This window comes from Erithacus rubecula, assembly GCF_903797595.1.
Source record: "Erithacus rubecula genome assembly, chromosome: 6".
Lineage (NCBI taxonomy): Eukaryota > Metazoa > Chordata > Aves > Passeriformes > Muscicapidae > Erithacus > Erithacus rubecula.
Genome location: NC_136688.1, coordinates 38,895,020 through 38,910,878, shown reverse-complemented (window position 1 = coordinate 38,910,878; position 15,859 = coordinate 38,895,020). Strand labels below are relative to the sequence as shown.

The following is a 15,859-nucleotide window of genomic DNA, read 5'->3' as shown; positions in this document are numbered from 1 at the left end:
AAAATGTTGTCACTAATGGAAAATACACAATTGCACAAAGGCTTGAAAATTATTTCTTGCCATATACACATTTTTAGTCACCTGAAAGGTAAAAGGAATTTCAGTCCTACTGCTCACCAACCATAAAACAACTCGCATAGGAACAGAAAGGAGTGTGCATGGCCAGGAGCACTGTTACAATATGACTGCTCAAATGGAATAGTATTTTTTTTGATATTTGCTATTAAAAACCTGAGCTTCTATATCTTAAAGTAAAAAAAAACTCCTAGCACTCAAGCTAAGACTTACTGGAGAATATAAAAGTGCACATGCAAGAGTTTCAGTTACAAGAATACCTGTTTCTCTTGCTTATCACCTCTTATATTTTCCTGTTACAGCTGCTATTTAACTACATAATTTAAGCACACAATTTTTTCCCTTCTCTGTGAATGAGACTCTCAGGTAGAATCCTCAGCCAAACAAGGCAAAACAAAGCATTTAAAAAGAGAAAAATGTTCCAATTCCTATGGAATTTTGAGAGGCCAAAGCTCCTCCTGTCAAGAGGCATTTTACCTCCCACTCACTGTCAGAAAGGATGGCCTACACTAACCTGAAACAGGGAGATAAATAAAAGGAGCTCCTGAGCTATTCAGTTTAAATAGACAATACAACGCCTGAGAAATGGGTTGTGTTCAAAGCCCAGAAGACATCAGTTAACAAAATGAGAAGGGACAGGACTACCTTACCTCAAGTGCACAGGCAACAGTGTGTGGGAAATCAGAAGCCAGCATTGTGCTCTTTCTAGAGAGAAGGAAACCAAGAAAATAAAACAAAAGAAAAGCAGAGTGACCTTACCTGGTTGCGATCTCTCTTCCCCATGGATGGTAACCAAAAACTGGAAGGAGGCAGAGTCGAAAGGACAGGCGGGAGCAATGCCAAGGAATGAACATGGGGGGAAAAAAGGGAGGGTTGGGGATGGGAAGAACAAAGATGGAGGGAGAAGGAAAAAGGTTAAATATTACCCGGAGTCATATTAAAAACAACAAATTTCAGATCCAAGGAAGAAAATTAGCTATCAACAGCTGGTGAAGGATGGACCCACTGCACTACAGTCAAGACATGCCATCCTCACCTACCCACTCCCCAGAACAGCATTAGGGAGATGCCAAAGGATAAGCACCATAACTATTTTCAGTGCTGACTACAATTTAAATACACTAATTGGGGAAGGAGACATAACACCAAAGAAAGAAAAAGGAATTTCACAGCTGCATTGTCAGCATCACTTCTGCAGTCTGGGTATGCGCCCATAGTAAACTCCACAAAGAAGCATTTTAAAAAAATGAACACATGGGGCTCAGTCTTCTCTTAATGTCCAAATGATCTGCAGTTACTGCAATGGCACATTACAAGGGAGGATGAAAAAAAAAGCTGACTGTTAAAAAAGGGCATTTGAGTAGCACCTACACACTGGGGCAGCTTTATATGAACATATATACATAACAAAGGGGAAGTCAGCAACTACAAGTAAGAAAACAGAGAAGTCATCAGTAGAATACTGTCTCCCATTCCACAGGTTATGTTTAAGTGTCCACCCAGCTCTTCACCCCCAGAAGGGAAGAGGATCCTATAGCTCTTCTTTCCCTCCCAAAGCTCTACACAACAGCTCTTCAGGGCCTTACTCTTTCTGGCGCGGATCATTAACAATATGACCCAGCCTCTCGGTGCCCAGAGTGCTCATGGAGGTCTCCTGAAACACAAAGACAGGCAAAAGGTTGCAAACTCTCAGACAGTGAGCAGAGAATAGCTTGCTGCTGCCAGTAAGAATAAATCTTACTCCCCTGGGTCACATCCTTTCCTTACCAGCCACTCTCAGCTAAACAAGTTCACTCCTTTCTTTTAGAACTTTACCTGAGATGATTTAACTAATTAGAATGGCAAAAAATCATTCTATTTTATTTACGAGGCTTGTTTATTATTTTTAGCTATGATATTTGTTTGCAGAGGAGCACACCATAAACTGGACTAGAACAAAGTATGCAGCACAAGGATGCATGAGGGCAGGGGAGATGGCTGGGAAGTATTTTTTTCCGTGTTACTGGGCTGAGATAGAACACTACACTCTTCCATTAACAGTGGGGATTCACCAACCACCAATGAATAAATTAAGGAGTGAAAGCATGATGCTTTTGCCCTTTCTGAAAACAGCAACTTAGCAGCAGGACCTCTAGCAACTAAAGAACAGGTAGGTCCTAGGAGGAAGGACTTGCTCTGGGAGCATGTTGCTTCCTGCAAGACACTGCCCTGTGTATGTGCTCGATGCTGGCACACACATACACACACAGCCTGAAGCACCAGCTGTTCACATCTGCACAGCAACTGCCTCCAAGAAAGAAGCATACTTTTCAGCAAGGAGCTGAAGATGAGGGCAAAAGTCTTTCACAGGTAAGGTTAGTTTGTGCAAGGTATATAGGCAAAACACACTTAAAATTTGGGGGCAGCTGTAGCAGCAGGGGTGAAAGATGGGCTATTTGTTACAGCAGGAAAATTATTAACTTAAAGTGCCATAATGTTTAAATTTACGGTTTATTACTGTGTAAATTACAAGCCGTACTTTTGGTAATTAGCAGCTCGCTGGCGGGGAGCTCTGAATGAAACTCATTATTTATGATTACAATTTCCAGAGAGATGGGGAAGGGGGAGCAGTGACCTCCGCTGCAAATGACAAAGATCCCTTTAAGGTGATGAAGATGAATTAAACAAGTAAATATTATCCTTCTCATTTGGATCATTAGAGGTGTGCCGCCAGGCCCAGTCACTTGCAGGTGGCCTCGGGAACCCTACATAGTCAGTTTCTTGCCAGCTGAGGATTCATATTTTGAATGCTGGTTACAATTAAGCAAGGTGAGTGGAAGAAAGAAGGGGCAGACAAGGATCTTTCAAGTATGACTGAACAGAAGGCAGCTGTCACACTCCTCTAGACTCCAGGCCCCCCTAACACACCTTGTTAACAGACTACAGCCAGCCAGTTCAGAACTTATGTCAATGTTTTCAAAAGCACAGAGCACATTACAATGAAAAGCCAAACACAGCCAAGACCTTCCTTCTCAGAATCATCTTTTACACCAAACAGTAGCACTTAATACGCCATGATGCAGACCAAACCAAGTGTAGCCCTCTCTTTTAGACAGACTTCTGCAAAGTATTGTTTGTTCTATCAGAAAAAGAAAAAAATATTTTGCTTGGTGTTTGCCCTACATAAAATAAAACTAATCAATAACTTTGGGCAGGTTTGTCTGCATTTACTGCATATACCTTTATACTCTCCTGTTTCCCGCTAAAAATGCAAGTGATAAAAACACCTTCCTTTGCTGCCATTCCTATCAGTCTTCTTCCCTATACAAAATTTGGCCTTCCTTCACCTTTGAGGCACCTCTCTGCCTTGTAGTCTCAGATGAGCATGCACAGGTCTCATGCCATCATCATTTTCTCCTACATTCTGTCAAAATCTTCTTGATATTTATGCTCCCTGTCATTCTTTTTCAGGCCTCCTTTCCTACCGCTTTCAGTGCTGATCATCTGTCTGGGCCACTCCAAATGTGCCTTAAAATCCACTTAGTTACTCAATCATCTTCTGACAGTCAAAGCAGTTAAACAAATCAATACACGAAACAAAAAATACACAGAACCAGTTTCTGCAGAAAACAATTTACTTAGTATCTTAGAATAGTACACCAGGACTGAACAGAACTTGAAATATAAAATTACCATCTTTCAAAAGGGCATACCTTGCTAACCAGCCTCCTCCGACCTTTACGGAGACAACGGGCAGCAGCTCCTGGAAGGCGATTCAGGCGAGCATGAAATCCTGAAAACCAAATGCAGAAAAACTGAGCAAAGCACACAAAATGTTCTTCCTGACAAAGTCACCAGGAAAACTCCTTAGTTCAGTAATCAAATCACATCCTCTGTCTCTTGGTTTTCAGTCTCAAAGATGTAGATATGCCAGTTTATTCACAAATCAAATAAAATCCTTAGTTTTAAAAAACAGGAAGACTGCCAGTGGGCAGCTGGTATGACTGTTTCAGTAAACTCACCAATAGTGCAGCTTTTTCTTAACTTGATCTTAAAAAAAATTACCAAAACACATCACCAATACCAGTTTAAATGCAACACCTATGAACAGCATTTATTCTTGCCATTATATCAAAAGTTCTCAAACACTATTCCTTATGGACCTCACCTCTCTGAGCTGGCCGTGAGGGCAAAAGGAAGGTGGAAACAGAGAGTTTGTCCAGGCCTGAGTCAATCCTCTCCACTTCAGATCGGTGATCAGCTCCCCACTTGGGAAGAATGTTGGGGACAGTGAATCCTGGAACACATTCTCCTTCATAAAACCAATCACTTTGCTCATCATCTCCTAAAGAAATAGGATGGAATTAGACACAAATAACATCAAGGTAGCCTGTGAAAGTCCCTCAAAATACAAGCAGGCACACCTGAATGTGAAACAGCTGAAGTCTCATTAGGAATTCGTTCTTGAAGAGCCTTATATTTGTATTCTGTTTCAATGATCCTCAGTAACTATGGGGCCTCACTAAATGCTTTAAACTATCCAACTCATCAGTCTCCACAATTTCCCTATAGAACAAAGCCTCTTTATAGACCTGCCTAAGGCAGGTTTAGCACTCTGTTGCTACTGCATCTCATCAACCTTAGTTCAATGTTGTGTGATGTCTTATGCAGAACTCTTTCTCTGAAGTAATTACTGTGACACCGGTAGAGGCCAATCATTTGGCACATGTTATAGGCTGTCACAGGAGAGACTTCACAAGAGGGGAAGACCAGGCTCACAGAGTAAGCAAAAGAAACATACTGATGAGAAAGACCCCTAGTCTCCTAAGACAGCAGCTTAAGACAAAAACACATAACTATCAGAAATGGTCACTCTGAGTGTAAGTACTAACCATGCTGTGAGTTACTCTCAATCAAAATTTCTTAGAATCTCTAAGAACTACAAACCCTCTGCAAAACTAAAGCAGCAGCAACAGAAGTCATGACCAAAGTCTCCATGGATCTGGGTCGCTGCAGTTAATGCAGCTGTAGTCTAAAACTGAACTGCATCAGACACTGCTCATGTAAATCTGCCTGGCCAGAAATTCCTGAGAGCAGTAGCACATGAGCAGCATATGGAAAAAAGCATATGAAAAAAAAAAGAACCTGGCACACATAGCATTACAGTAGCCCAACTCACAAACAGTCCATGTAATTGCAAGGTGCTTCATCTTGCCTTAAAAAACGCCTACCTTAGGGAAAATTCTCATTTGCCTACCATTAAGTCTCAACTCAAGCATCCCCACTTACTCTCCTTTCCTTACTGAGCTACATTATTCCTGACCAAAGCCCATTATGCCTACTCACACATCTTGCTGGGAAAAAGAAAAAAAAAAAAAAAAAAAAGAAAAAAAGAAAAAAAGAAAAAAGAAAACAAAACAAAGCAAAACAAAGAAAAGAATACAAGAAAGTAAAAAAACTCACCCTAGTAAGAATGCTGCAATCTTGTACATAGCAGAAGCAGCAATGCACAAAACCAACTCTAATCAGCAACAAGTAGGACAGCCAGAACACTTTATCCTAAAGCTCTGACATTGTTTTTTTTTGTCATGTATCAAGCTGACCTACCAGCTATATCTTAAAATATAAAAATCCCATCTCCACTTCATTAAAACTAAGTAACATTGCATAGTCCTTCTAAGGGCTCGTAATTTGTGCAAAACTACTCCTATAAATTCGGGTCTATGAGCATAGCCCCCTGTTATACCTCAAATCACTATTTTCACAAGAATAACTTTTACGATCAGCATCAAGCTAATACTCAGTAATTTTCACTGTGAGAAATCCCAATGCATTTAACAAATATAAAACCAAAACACCCTCACCTTACAATAAAATTATGAACTAGGATCATTCTCCACTCATAGAAGTGTGCTGGTATGTGCAGTTGCAAAGATGATTTATTTAATTAGCAAGGGGGAAAAAATTGCATTTCTTTAAGAATGCTGCTAGCTTAAATTTCCCATTATTCAGCCTGGAATTGTGCTGGAAAACTATTTATAAGGTGATCTGTGACCAAAAGCACTCTTTTTGTGCTCTCTCCATCTCACTGCCATGGAAAGCTGTTGTTTTTTTTATTTACTTTATGACTAAGAATTGTCAAGAAAAAAAAGAGAAATGAGATATTTTTTATTTAGTCTGAAAGTGCAACAATATTTTTAACCATTTTAATATAACTGTAAGCTAAATCATCTTAGCCTGAAAGCTACCACAGTATAAATTGTTTGAACACAGAGAGACCTGATGACAAGGATGTCAAACCACTTCTCTTACCTAGACAGGGAAGGCTGTTGGACTTTATTAATTTATCTAAGTCATATTTCTACATGTTCCTGTATATTGAGCATCCTACTTCTAGTAGTAGCCAAAAATTAATGTCTAAAACAGGGTAAAAAATCAGGGCAAGTATATAGGGCAAGCATATAGGAAAGTATGTATATACACTACCTAGCCTCCATCAATCTTGTTTCAGATGATGAAGTAAAACACTTCAGTCACCACTCCACTTCATCATCTGATATGAATTTGCTCACTAACTTCAGCTCCCCCTGAACAATCATCAGTAAAAAGAAAGGGCAAAAGATTCTACTTTTCTGTTGCCTTTGAAGAACCAGAGTCTGGAAACAGCACTGGTCAAAGCTGATATTTGAAATCCCTCCTCTTAAGGAAAGTTTTATACTCCCCTAAGATCACAGATTGGTCCTACAGCCTAAAATACCATCAGAAAACACATAAGCATGTTTGCTATCATTGTGCTGCTTCACACAGGTACCTGGGCTATTAACAAGCTAGTGGAAGCAGCATATCCTATTAAGCTACTGGTGTTACTTCCTTTAGCACTCATATATTCCCAGAAGAGACCTCATCCAAATCTTAGCTTGTGAAATGTGACAGAATCAGAGTGCACAGAATTGCAGGTCTCTAGGGTCACATTCCACATGCTCCAAATGTAATAGTGCTCAATGCCCACGTGCCTACTACAACTTATTTCACACTTACTTCTGCCACATCCCCCACCAACTGAACACTGTGATGTGACTGATAAATAAAACCAGATTGCACTTCACACTCAAAATTCCTAAGATACCATATCTACAACAGACATTGAAAATACTATGTTCAACTAATGCACACAAGAGCAAGGGAGGAACACATATTTAAATAAATAAAACCTATCACGTGTTACCATCATCTTCTTAGCACAGTCTATTAGGTGACTTGTTAGTATTAAGTCATTTTTTCCCCATCTTCTCTTCCTGCTCATAGAGAAAACAACTAACAGATTCAGGCACTAATGGTGTGTAGACAACACTTAAAACCTACTGAAACAATCATAAGCTGTGCTTTTTCATTATGTAGAGCTCTCAAATTCCTCTTGTATGTCTGTGCCTTTCTACAAAAATAGCTTCTTATACAACAAATGTTATGGATCTGATATACAAAGTACTTCAACAGGAAAAATGTAGTGTTATGAAAATCATGTACTTGTAGCCTTCACCTCATTTCTTAACTACTAGCCACTCACTCCCACTGGTTTTTCCTCACAAATCCCTCTCCGTCTCTCTTCAAACACAGATCTTTCTTTGCATTTGTAAAGAAAGTAAGAAACTCCCTAGCAGCACATGAGAAAAATCACAGGACACTTGTTACCTTGGCGGCCTTCATCATTGGTGAACAGGCCAGTATCACTGCTGCTGCAAACACTGCTGGTTTCACTGGAACAAAAACAGAGAAAAAAAACATGGTTACAATTGCAACAGGCACAATATAAAAACCACTCTGCTACATTTTACTAGCTTCTCCAAGATCAAAATGCTTTACATGTCTCACAAAAATTGAATTTCAGATACATGACTGGCTCTAGAACAGAACATAACTGCTTTCCATTAAAACTTCACAATGCTGCATCACTTGAAAAAGAGTAGAATCCTGTATCTAGTCTAGTTCTAAGTTATCAAGAAGTAATTAATAAAATGGTATTTGCCTGGGGCACTAGAATTAATAACCTACCTATGGCATCATCTGGAATACTCACCAGGAAATCAAGCACAGTTAAAAAACTCTGTCCTTGGGTCACTTAACAGCTACTGAAAACCCTCTCCAGTTTTCTACTTCAGATTCCTTTTCCTCAAAGATGTTACACTGTCACACAAACAGCCTCCCCACACCCACAACTTTTATTTTATAAGGGGTAAAAAGCAGCTGCGATATCTACACCTCTCCAGCTAAATAGCTTAGCACAGACTTGCTGCTGCTGAACACAGCCTTGTCACAGCATGCTTAGCATTTGCTGAAGTTGTTAGAGATTCCATTCTTGAACAAAAGAATAAAGCTAGAAATTATGTGTAGAAAGCTATTAATTAACTGCAAAGCTAGATGAATATTTGTAGCAGAAATACATGCTCATGTCAGTCCCAAGCATCTGAAAGCTTTAATGCTGACTTGAAATCATTCCTTGGACATACAGGAAATACTTTTTCCTATTTAGCTGAGAGATATTAGGACAAGCAGAAACTCCTTACTGCCTACTCCCTGAGCACTAAGACCTTAGATGTGAGCAGCAGGTGTAAGTCAGCACTAGAAGTCTCCAGTCAGGGAAGGCTGTTTGAAATTATCTCTGGATGCCTCTTCTCCAGGGAAACTGGATCACATTAGAGACCAGCATCAACTGGAACCTCTTTGATTTACAAGGCTGAATTATGAGGGACCACAAAATATCTCACTTCAAAGAGTGACCCAGAATAAAACTCTATTTTGTGAGAATATTGTTCTTAGAAAATGCACTCTTAAAGTATAGCCAAGTTAACTCATTATGCTGGATATCTAAAACTCTACATCTTCATCATTGAATAAAGGCCATTTATACTTAAAGGATGAACCATCTGTACAGCATTCTCACTTTCCAGCATGTAAGTTAATATCAAATTCCAGATTAATCCATTACAAAGCTTGGCCATGCATTCATCCTCCCACATATACACCACAGCAATTAAGGCCATGGACTGAGAATCACCAAGTAATTGTTTCATCCCAAGCTCTCCTACCAAGTCACTGTATGACCCCAGGCCAATCTCTTAGCGTGCCTGCTTTCCCTTTTGATAGTTTGGATAAATAATCCTTACAAGGTGCAGATGCAAGGATCAAGTGATTGCTTCATAAGGGTTTTAGCATCCTCGGAGGAAAAGTGCCTGAGAAAGGAAAAAGCATTGACAATAATCCAGGTCATATGAACAGACCTTTAAGCATCCTGCTGCACTGAGAGCTCTTCAGTTCCTCATAGGTAAGCATCGCTGCCAGTGCTTTACAGGAAAAAACTTTCAGGTATTTCACCCTCCTCACTACCCCTTCTACACTGCAGGGCTGAACACAAACTAGACTCCTATGCAGGCCTTTCTGCAGGTCCAGTAAGCACTGATTAATGACCTCCACTTGCAAAGGAGGCTACTTACCTTAACCATGAAATAATGAATGCTATTGATCCGACAAGCTACTGCTATAGAGTGTTATTGATCACCCAATCTTTGGTTAAAATGGTCCTCATTTAGCAATTTCACTGTCGCAAACACCTGGAGCAAAGCATGCTTATAATTAAATAGTTTGGGGGAGTTAAACTGAGAGGTGATGGACAGAGATCTCAGGTTTCCCCCATTTATTCTTTTGCCTGAGCTATTGTTTGTGTCAGGAGGGATATTGATTTTCTATAAAAATAAGAAAACAAGAGGCACCGAGGGGCTGCAGAAGGTCAGGCTGGGCTGGAGAAGGAGGGGAAGCTGAACACTCTGTCTTTGTCACTTGCCTTCCAAGAGAGAGGAATTTTTTTTCTTTTATGGAGAGACTGGCCTCCAATTCATCAGCTTAGCCAGACTCATGAATACAACTGCAGACTGTCATCAAAGTAGCTCCCTTCCAAAGGGTAAAGGAACTTGACTGCACATTCAGGATGAGCAATGGTCACATTCTCGAGCCACAACATTGTACTGGTTTTGGCTGGCACAGAGTTAAATTTTTCTCATAGTACCACTTTGGTTCTATCTTTTGAATTTGTGACCAGTGTTGATAACACAGGGATGTTTTAGTTATTGCTGAGCAGCACTTACACAGTGCCAAGGCTGTCTCACTCTGCCCTGCCAGCGAACAGTGATATCCTACGTCATATAATGTCATGCTTAGCAATAAAAGCTGGGAAAGTGGTGTCTGTGCTCCCAAATAATGTTACAAATGATGGACTTCTGCATTCCTGGCTGAACACTTGCCTGCCAATAGGAAGTAGTGAATTCCTTATTTTGCTTTGCTTGCACACACAGCTTTTGCTTTAGCTACTAAACCAACTTTACCTGAAACTGAGAGTTTTCTCACTTTTACTATTCCATTTTCCTCCCTCATCCCTGCAGGGGAGTGAGCAGGTGGCTTTACAGAGCCGAGCTGCGTATTCAGGTTGAAGCACAACAAATACATCAGCATTAAGCCAATGAAATCTCACAGCATTGGGAAGTAGAATCCCAGGTTTGAAAAAGTCACAGTTAAGAGTTTTGCTACCTGAAAACACATGAGACCAACTGCATATCTTTCACAAGTAAATACAGTACTCCAAGGGATTTTTAGACAGCTCTTGTACTATAGTTTGTTCTGCCCAAACCCAGATCATTCTGGAAGTACTCAGCTTAGACCAACAAGAGAAAAAACTTCACCACTCAATATATAATTTGCCTTTGTTTATTTATGGCTGCAGGGAATCTCAAAACATTCAGGAACAGAAAGGCATGTTACTTCTAACAGTCTTAGCAGCTAATTGTCACCTTTGTACAAATATACAAATGACTGCTTAAACTAAAACCACTTCTTTCCTTTGTTCTTTCCACAATTATTTATAGATCAGGCACTGAGTCATGTCATTACCCAATTCGGAACCATCATAATTTCCTTATCATGCTCCTGCACATCCATCCTTCACTCAATTTGTGTTCACCTTTTGCTATGTTTGGTAAACAATTTCAAAGTTTTCATTACATGCACACTTGAATCACAATACTGCAGCTCATCTTCCTCCAGCAAAGGACTGGACACAGTCCCAGAGCAAGCTAGAAAAAAAAACATTTCCTCATTAAGAACCCGTATCCAAGACTTTCTCAGTTAATGAGAGTTTATCAACTAAATAAACAGGTCTTTGACCTGACTTAGGATAAGAAGCCTTCTCAAAAGCAGATAAAATTCTGAATATTCCCGCGTTTACAGATTCATTCCTGCATAACAAACCAAAAAAATTGTCAGTGTAGGGGAGGAAAAATAAGGTTAAAAAAAAATCCATTCTGAATACACAACTTAGTTTGCCTGAAAACCCATTTCATTTTGTCACATTCCCTACTGTCAGAGGAGTGAACAGTAGTGGAACCACTTCAGTATGAAAGTTTTGTAAATCACCAGATCACCACAGATTGCTTCCAAGTCCCACAAGTAGCATCAGTCACCTTTCGTCCCATCAGCTTGTGATGACAACCACACCATTTGCTCTCCTAGGCATCCAATTTTCTTCTCCCTTCGTCAGGATTTGCCCTTGTCACACATCTGTGAAAAGTACTTCTCTTACTGTACCAGAAAAAACAGCTAGAGCACAGTGGGAGTGAGGCAACCACAGCCAGTTTCACTGTGCTGCCAGCACAGTGCTATATTTAGAGCAGCAGAGACCAAAGCATGATCCTGAACTGCTGTGAGGGATACTCTGCAGTGAAGAGAGCTGTATGTGTTCCTCCCTCCAACTGTGGCCCTCCCCAGTGAGTCACAGCACAGATCACACATGTGGTGTTGGAGAAGTCAAATATTCCAAGCACTAGTTTTCCAGAGAGAATCCCAAAGATTTGGCAGCAGATGGTAAGTGTCATTTGATGCATACAATTGCACAATAATTAGTCTGAGAGCAAGGGACAACTGAGACAGAACAAAGCCATCTCCCAGCATGGTCCTCAAGTAGCAGTCTGGACACAGCTCTTTATTTACTCTTTCCAAGGCTGGCACAAATAAAGGCTGGATGAAAGCCTGCTGGTTTAAGTTCAAGTTTAACATGATGGAGCAGACTCTGACAAAAAAACTCAAGGAGGAAGGTCCATCTCTGCCACATCTAGTAAGGGTATCTCTCAGTCCATCACCACTGACTGCACTACTCAGGAGCTACTTAGCACACTTCTTTTCCTGGATTATTAGCAAACAGCTTTGAAGAGATAAAACTACTTAAACAACTAGTAACAAAGTTTCCATCTACAATTTTCTTGTAAAATCCCTCTTCACACCCACTTTTTAGCAACAGCCACTCAAAAAAGAAAAAAGCAACCACACTTAAAAGTTACATGCTACAAATCACAACTGACCCAATAAAAATGCAATAGTGGCTCCCTGGATCACAGGGAGGACTTACTATAACCTAAGTTTTTCACAGGGGCCCAGAAAACACCACTGAGAAGTTTGCAATTCCAGCTATTATCCACAAAGCAGTAATAATGAAGTGCCACATGTCCACTCTGACAAACTGCAGGAGCTAGAATGTCACAACACTTAACTGAACCTCAACATATGAACAATCATACTGTATCAAAGAGTTAGACTTCCCAAATCCACTCCCCTCTTGTAGTGACTATTACAGTGCTTGAGAAAAGAACATGAGAACATGACAAATGCAGACTTATCTGTATGTTACTCTAGAACTCAGCAATCTAAGGACTTTCTGAGATTTTTCATCTGGGCTGTAATGTTTAACAGCCCCTAATATATCTATGCTCCACATCTCCCTTTTGAATGTATTTCAGTTTTGACCTCTAAAATGTCCTGTAGTAGAGTTACAAATCTCATGTTTTGTGAAAATGAATACTTTTTGTTTGTTTAAGTGTCTCCTCAATGTCTGCTGTTCTTACACAATGATAATTAGAAAACCAGCAATCACGTTTGTTTTATGTATGCCATTCATTAAGAAATTTCCTCCATTTGATTCTTAGTAGTTGCCTCTTTTCTAACCTAAAAAAATCTCTTTGGACAGAAGCAGCTTTGATCCCAAACCTTTGACAGAGAAAATAAAGGTCACACTTGTGGAAAATAAAATTCCCAAGGGCAATACAAATTTAGAGCATGACATTTACATGTCTCATTTTAATCCCTTGTATGTGATTCTGCCACAGATTCATCAAAATTCTTCATAACTGGACATCAAGACATCAGACTCCACTGCTTGCACAGGTTTATCCTGTAAGGAAAATAAGTTCCCCTCAACTTCTTCATCATCTCACCACATTCTCCCCATAACTAGGCTTTGATGATCACATCAGGAGTAGAAATGTAGAACTGCAAGCAAGGTTAGACAGGTTCACACAGTACCTGCACAGAGGGTGAGCAGTAATGATGGGAGAGCCAACCCATTATCTACTACTACTTATAGTAAATGCTGAAAACAAGAAACTGAGATCAGTTCATATCAATCAGGCAACACAAGGGCCAGCTGTGGGTTTACTCCCCAAACCATAGGCCACAAGCATGCCATGCTTTAGCTGCAAGGCCACAGACATTTCAGAGGACTCCTTGTGTAACAGGAGCCAGAAACCTACCAGCTTGCCAACTTTTCAATGGAGCATTCTGGGTCATCATACAGTACTGACAGGAAAGACTTGGAAAAAATCTACATTTTAGAAGCAGCTGAGATATTTCTCATCTTCAAAAAGAGAGCAGCACTGAATAATTTTAAGAACTTCAAAAAGCAAGGCACAGCATTTACAAGCAGCTGCAAGCAAGGCGGCCATCTGACCAGCACAGGGAAGAAACTGAGATCTCACCATTCCGACATGTTCTCATCTGAGCCCTGCTTCTGATCATCAGCTTCACACTCCATCCGCTCCTTCCTTCCCCCGCTGCTGAGGAAGGGCCTGCTCTCTCCTGATTCACAAAGGCCATGACTGGATGATGTCCAAGGGGCATTTTCTTTCCACCGTGAAAGTCGCTGTTTCTTGGCTGACTTGAACCTGCAGCCCCTCTCATAGTTCCACTCTGACACCCTGAGCTTTTGCTGGAGACTGGCAGCCACCTCTGATGTCACACGTTTGACTTTCCGTCGGCGCCTGAGAGGTCGACAGGGTGCATTCTCTGTAAAGGAGTCTGACTCATGCCACAAGTGTTGCTTGCTCCTCAGGGTGGCACTAAGAGCTGGATGTCGTTTGACCACTGCCATGTCATCAGAGTCACTGAAATTAGCTGTCAGCACCTCACGGCAATCCTTGACAGCTTCGTCCAAGCTCGACTCCGAGGCCTCGCTGTAGCAGCAGGCATGTTCTGCCTGATGTGTGAAGTCTGAGCGCCGTTTACGACCCCGTCTCTTGCGAAACTGACGCCGCTGCTGCCGTGGGCTCAGGGCCATCTCTTCCCATAGCTCATCCAGCTTGTTTTGCTCTGAAGTCTGCTCTAAAGCTGAGGCCAAGTCATGCACCAGCTCATCCATTGGCAATCCCTACTAAAAATGACAACAAACAATCAGCACTAGACATAAATACTGCTGCCAACACATCACTGGACTGTAGTATGATATAGCCTTTGTAACATTAACAGAGTTAGACACTTACTTTGAAGTTACCTGGGAGGACCCAAAGCAGGACAACTGCCACTTCCTGGGCTACCACTTGCTTCTTCTTTTTGCAAGAATTAAATCCCTCTTCTAGCCATGGTGGCACAGATCTCTCTCTCCTGCAGCAGCTGGGTTGAGTGCTCTGTGCCTGAAAAGGCCTTAAGGTTCATCTTTTGTGTTGAAGCAGCATGCTCAATTACACATCCCAAACGGCATGGAAGCCTGCAACTAGTTTTTGCTACCTGGCGTCAGTAAAGCCACAGAGAACGGTCAGCCTGCTTGACAAACAGATTGAGTCTTCCAGAAAGTAGACAAGCAGCAAAGCTGGGAGTAAAACATATGTTAAACAGGTAGTCTGCAAGCCAGCATCATTTCAGCAGCAAAGCAAGGCGCGCGGGACCCTGGGCTCCTTACAACGGGGCGTAGGAGAACAAGTCCCAACTCCTGCTGCCAAAAACCACCACCCCTGCCCCTCACGGCTGTCAGTGCGCCAATCCCGAAGTACCGGCCAAATCCCTCACATCACAATACCTCTTTCCTTACCCGTGCCTTGCAGGCGTGCGATTTCTCTCCCCACCGGCCTCAGAAACACCCGCGCCCCCAGCCCGGTGAACCACCCGCTGCCGCAGGCCGCCTCCCTTAGTCCTCAGCGACCCGGCCGCACTAACTCCCTCTTCTGGGGAGACGCCGCTGCTTCTGCCCGACACCCGCCAGCTTCACCAGGTGAAGCCGGGAAAACTGCCCTCGCCGCCCCGGACGCGCAGCCTCCTGCGGGCCTCCCCCGACCCCGCTCACCGGCCAGCGCCCCGCTCCGCCAGCCCCTCCTCAGCGCCGCTTCCGGCCTCCGCGGGCCACTTCCTCCGCCCGCCCCGCCTGCGGGCGGGGCCGCCGAGCCCTGCCGGCCCGCCCAGCTCCGACCCGCCTCCGGGCACGGCCCGCCCGGCTCCGACCCGCCTCCGGCCCCCGGTTCCGTGCTCCTCTGTGTGCTTGCACTGTGCTTGGTGCCGGCAGTGGAGCCATTCCGGATCCCTCACCTGCCAGCGGGGCAGCTCTCGCCATATACGTAATCTTTGGCTGCTTGGTTATCGTATCTTGTTTTTAATGGACAACAAATAAACTTGGTACCCGAACGCCTCCGTTTCGTTACTGCCACTCCAGTTGTGTGCATCCCAAACT

At 42.2% G+C, this 15,859-nt stretch overlaps 1 protein-coding gene across 8 annotated transcripts in view; it reads right to left on the bottom strand.

Moving 5' to 3' along the window:
* The window catches only part of GPATCH2L (G-patch domain containing 2 like), a 31,211-nt gene extending 15,619 nt beyond the window's left edge, over positions 1-15,592 (bottom strand). For 4 of the 8 annotated variants that reach the window (XM_079308562.1, XM_079308567.1, XM_079308566.1 and 1 more), the window contains exons 1-8: positions 15,479-15,576; positions 14,682-15,007; positions 13,902-14,572; positions 7,744-7,808; positions 4,223-4,399; positions 3,768-3,847; positions 1,662-1,729; positions 835-874 (exon numbers count right to left, since the gene is read on the bottom strand). In XM_079308562.1, coding sequence (XP_079164688.1) covers positions 835-874; positions 1,662-1,729; positions 3,768-3,847; positions 4,223-4,399; positions 7,744-7,808; positions 13,902-14,560 — 1,089 coding nt within the window. In that variant the 5' untranslated portion in view covers positions 14,561-14,572; positions 14,682-15,007; positions 15,479-15,576. Of the gene's footprint in view, positions 1-725; positions 781-834; positions 875-1,661; positions 1,730-3,767; positions 3,848-4,222; positions 4,400-7,743; positions 7,809-13,901; positions 14,573-14,681; positions 15,008-15,478 lie in introns of all 8 variants that reach the window. The other 4 variants (XM_079308563.1, XM_079308569.1, XM_079308564.1 and 1 more) reach the window with 4 other exon arrangements.
* Positions 15,593-15,859: the final 267 nt, after the last annotated feature.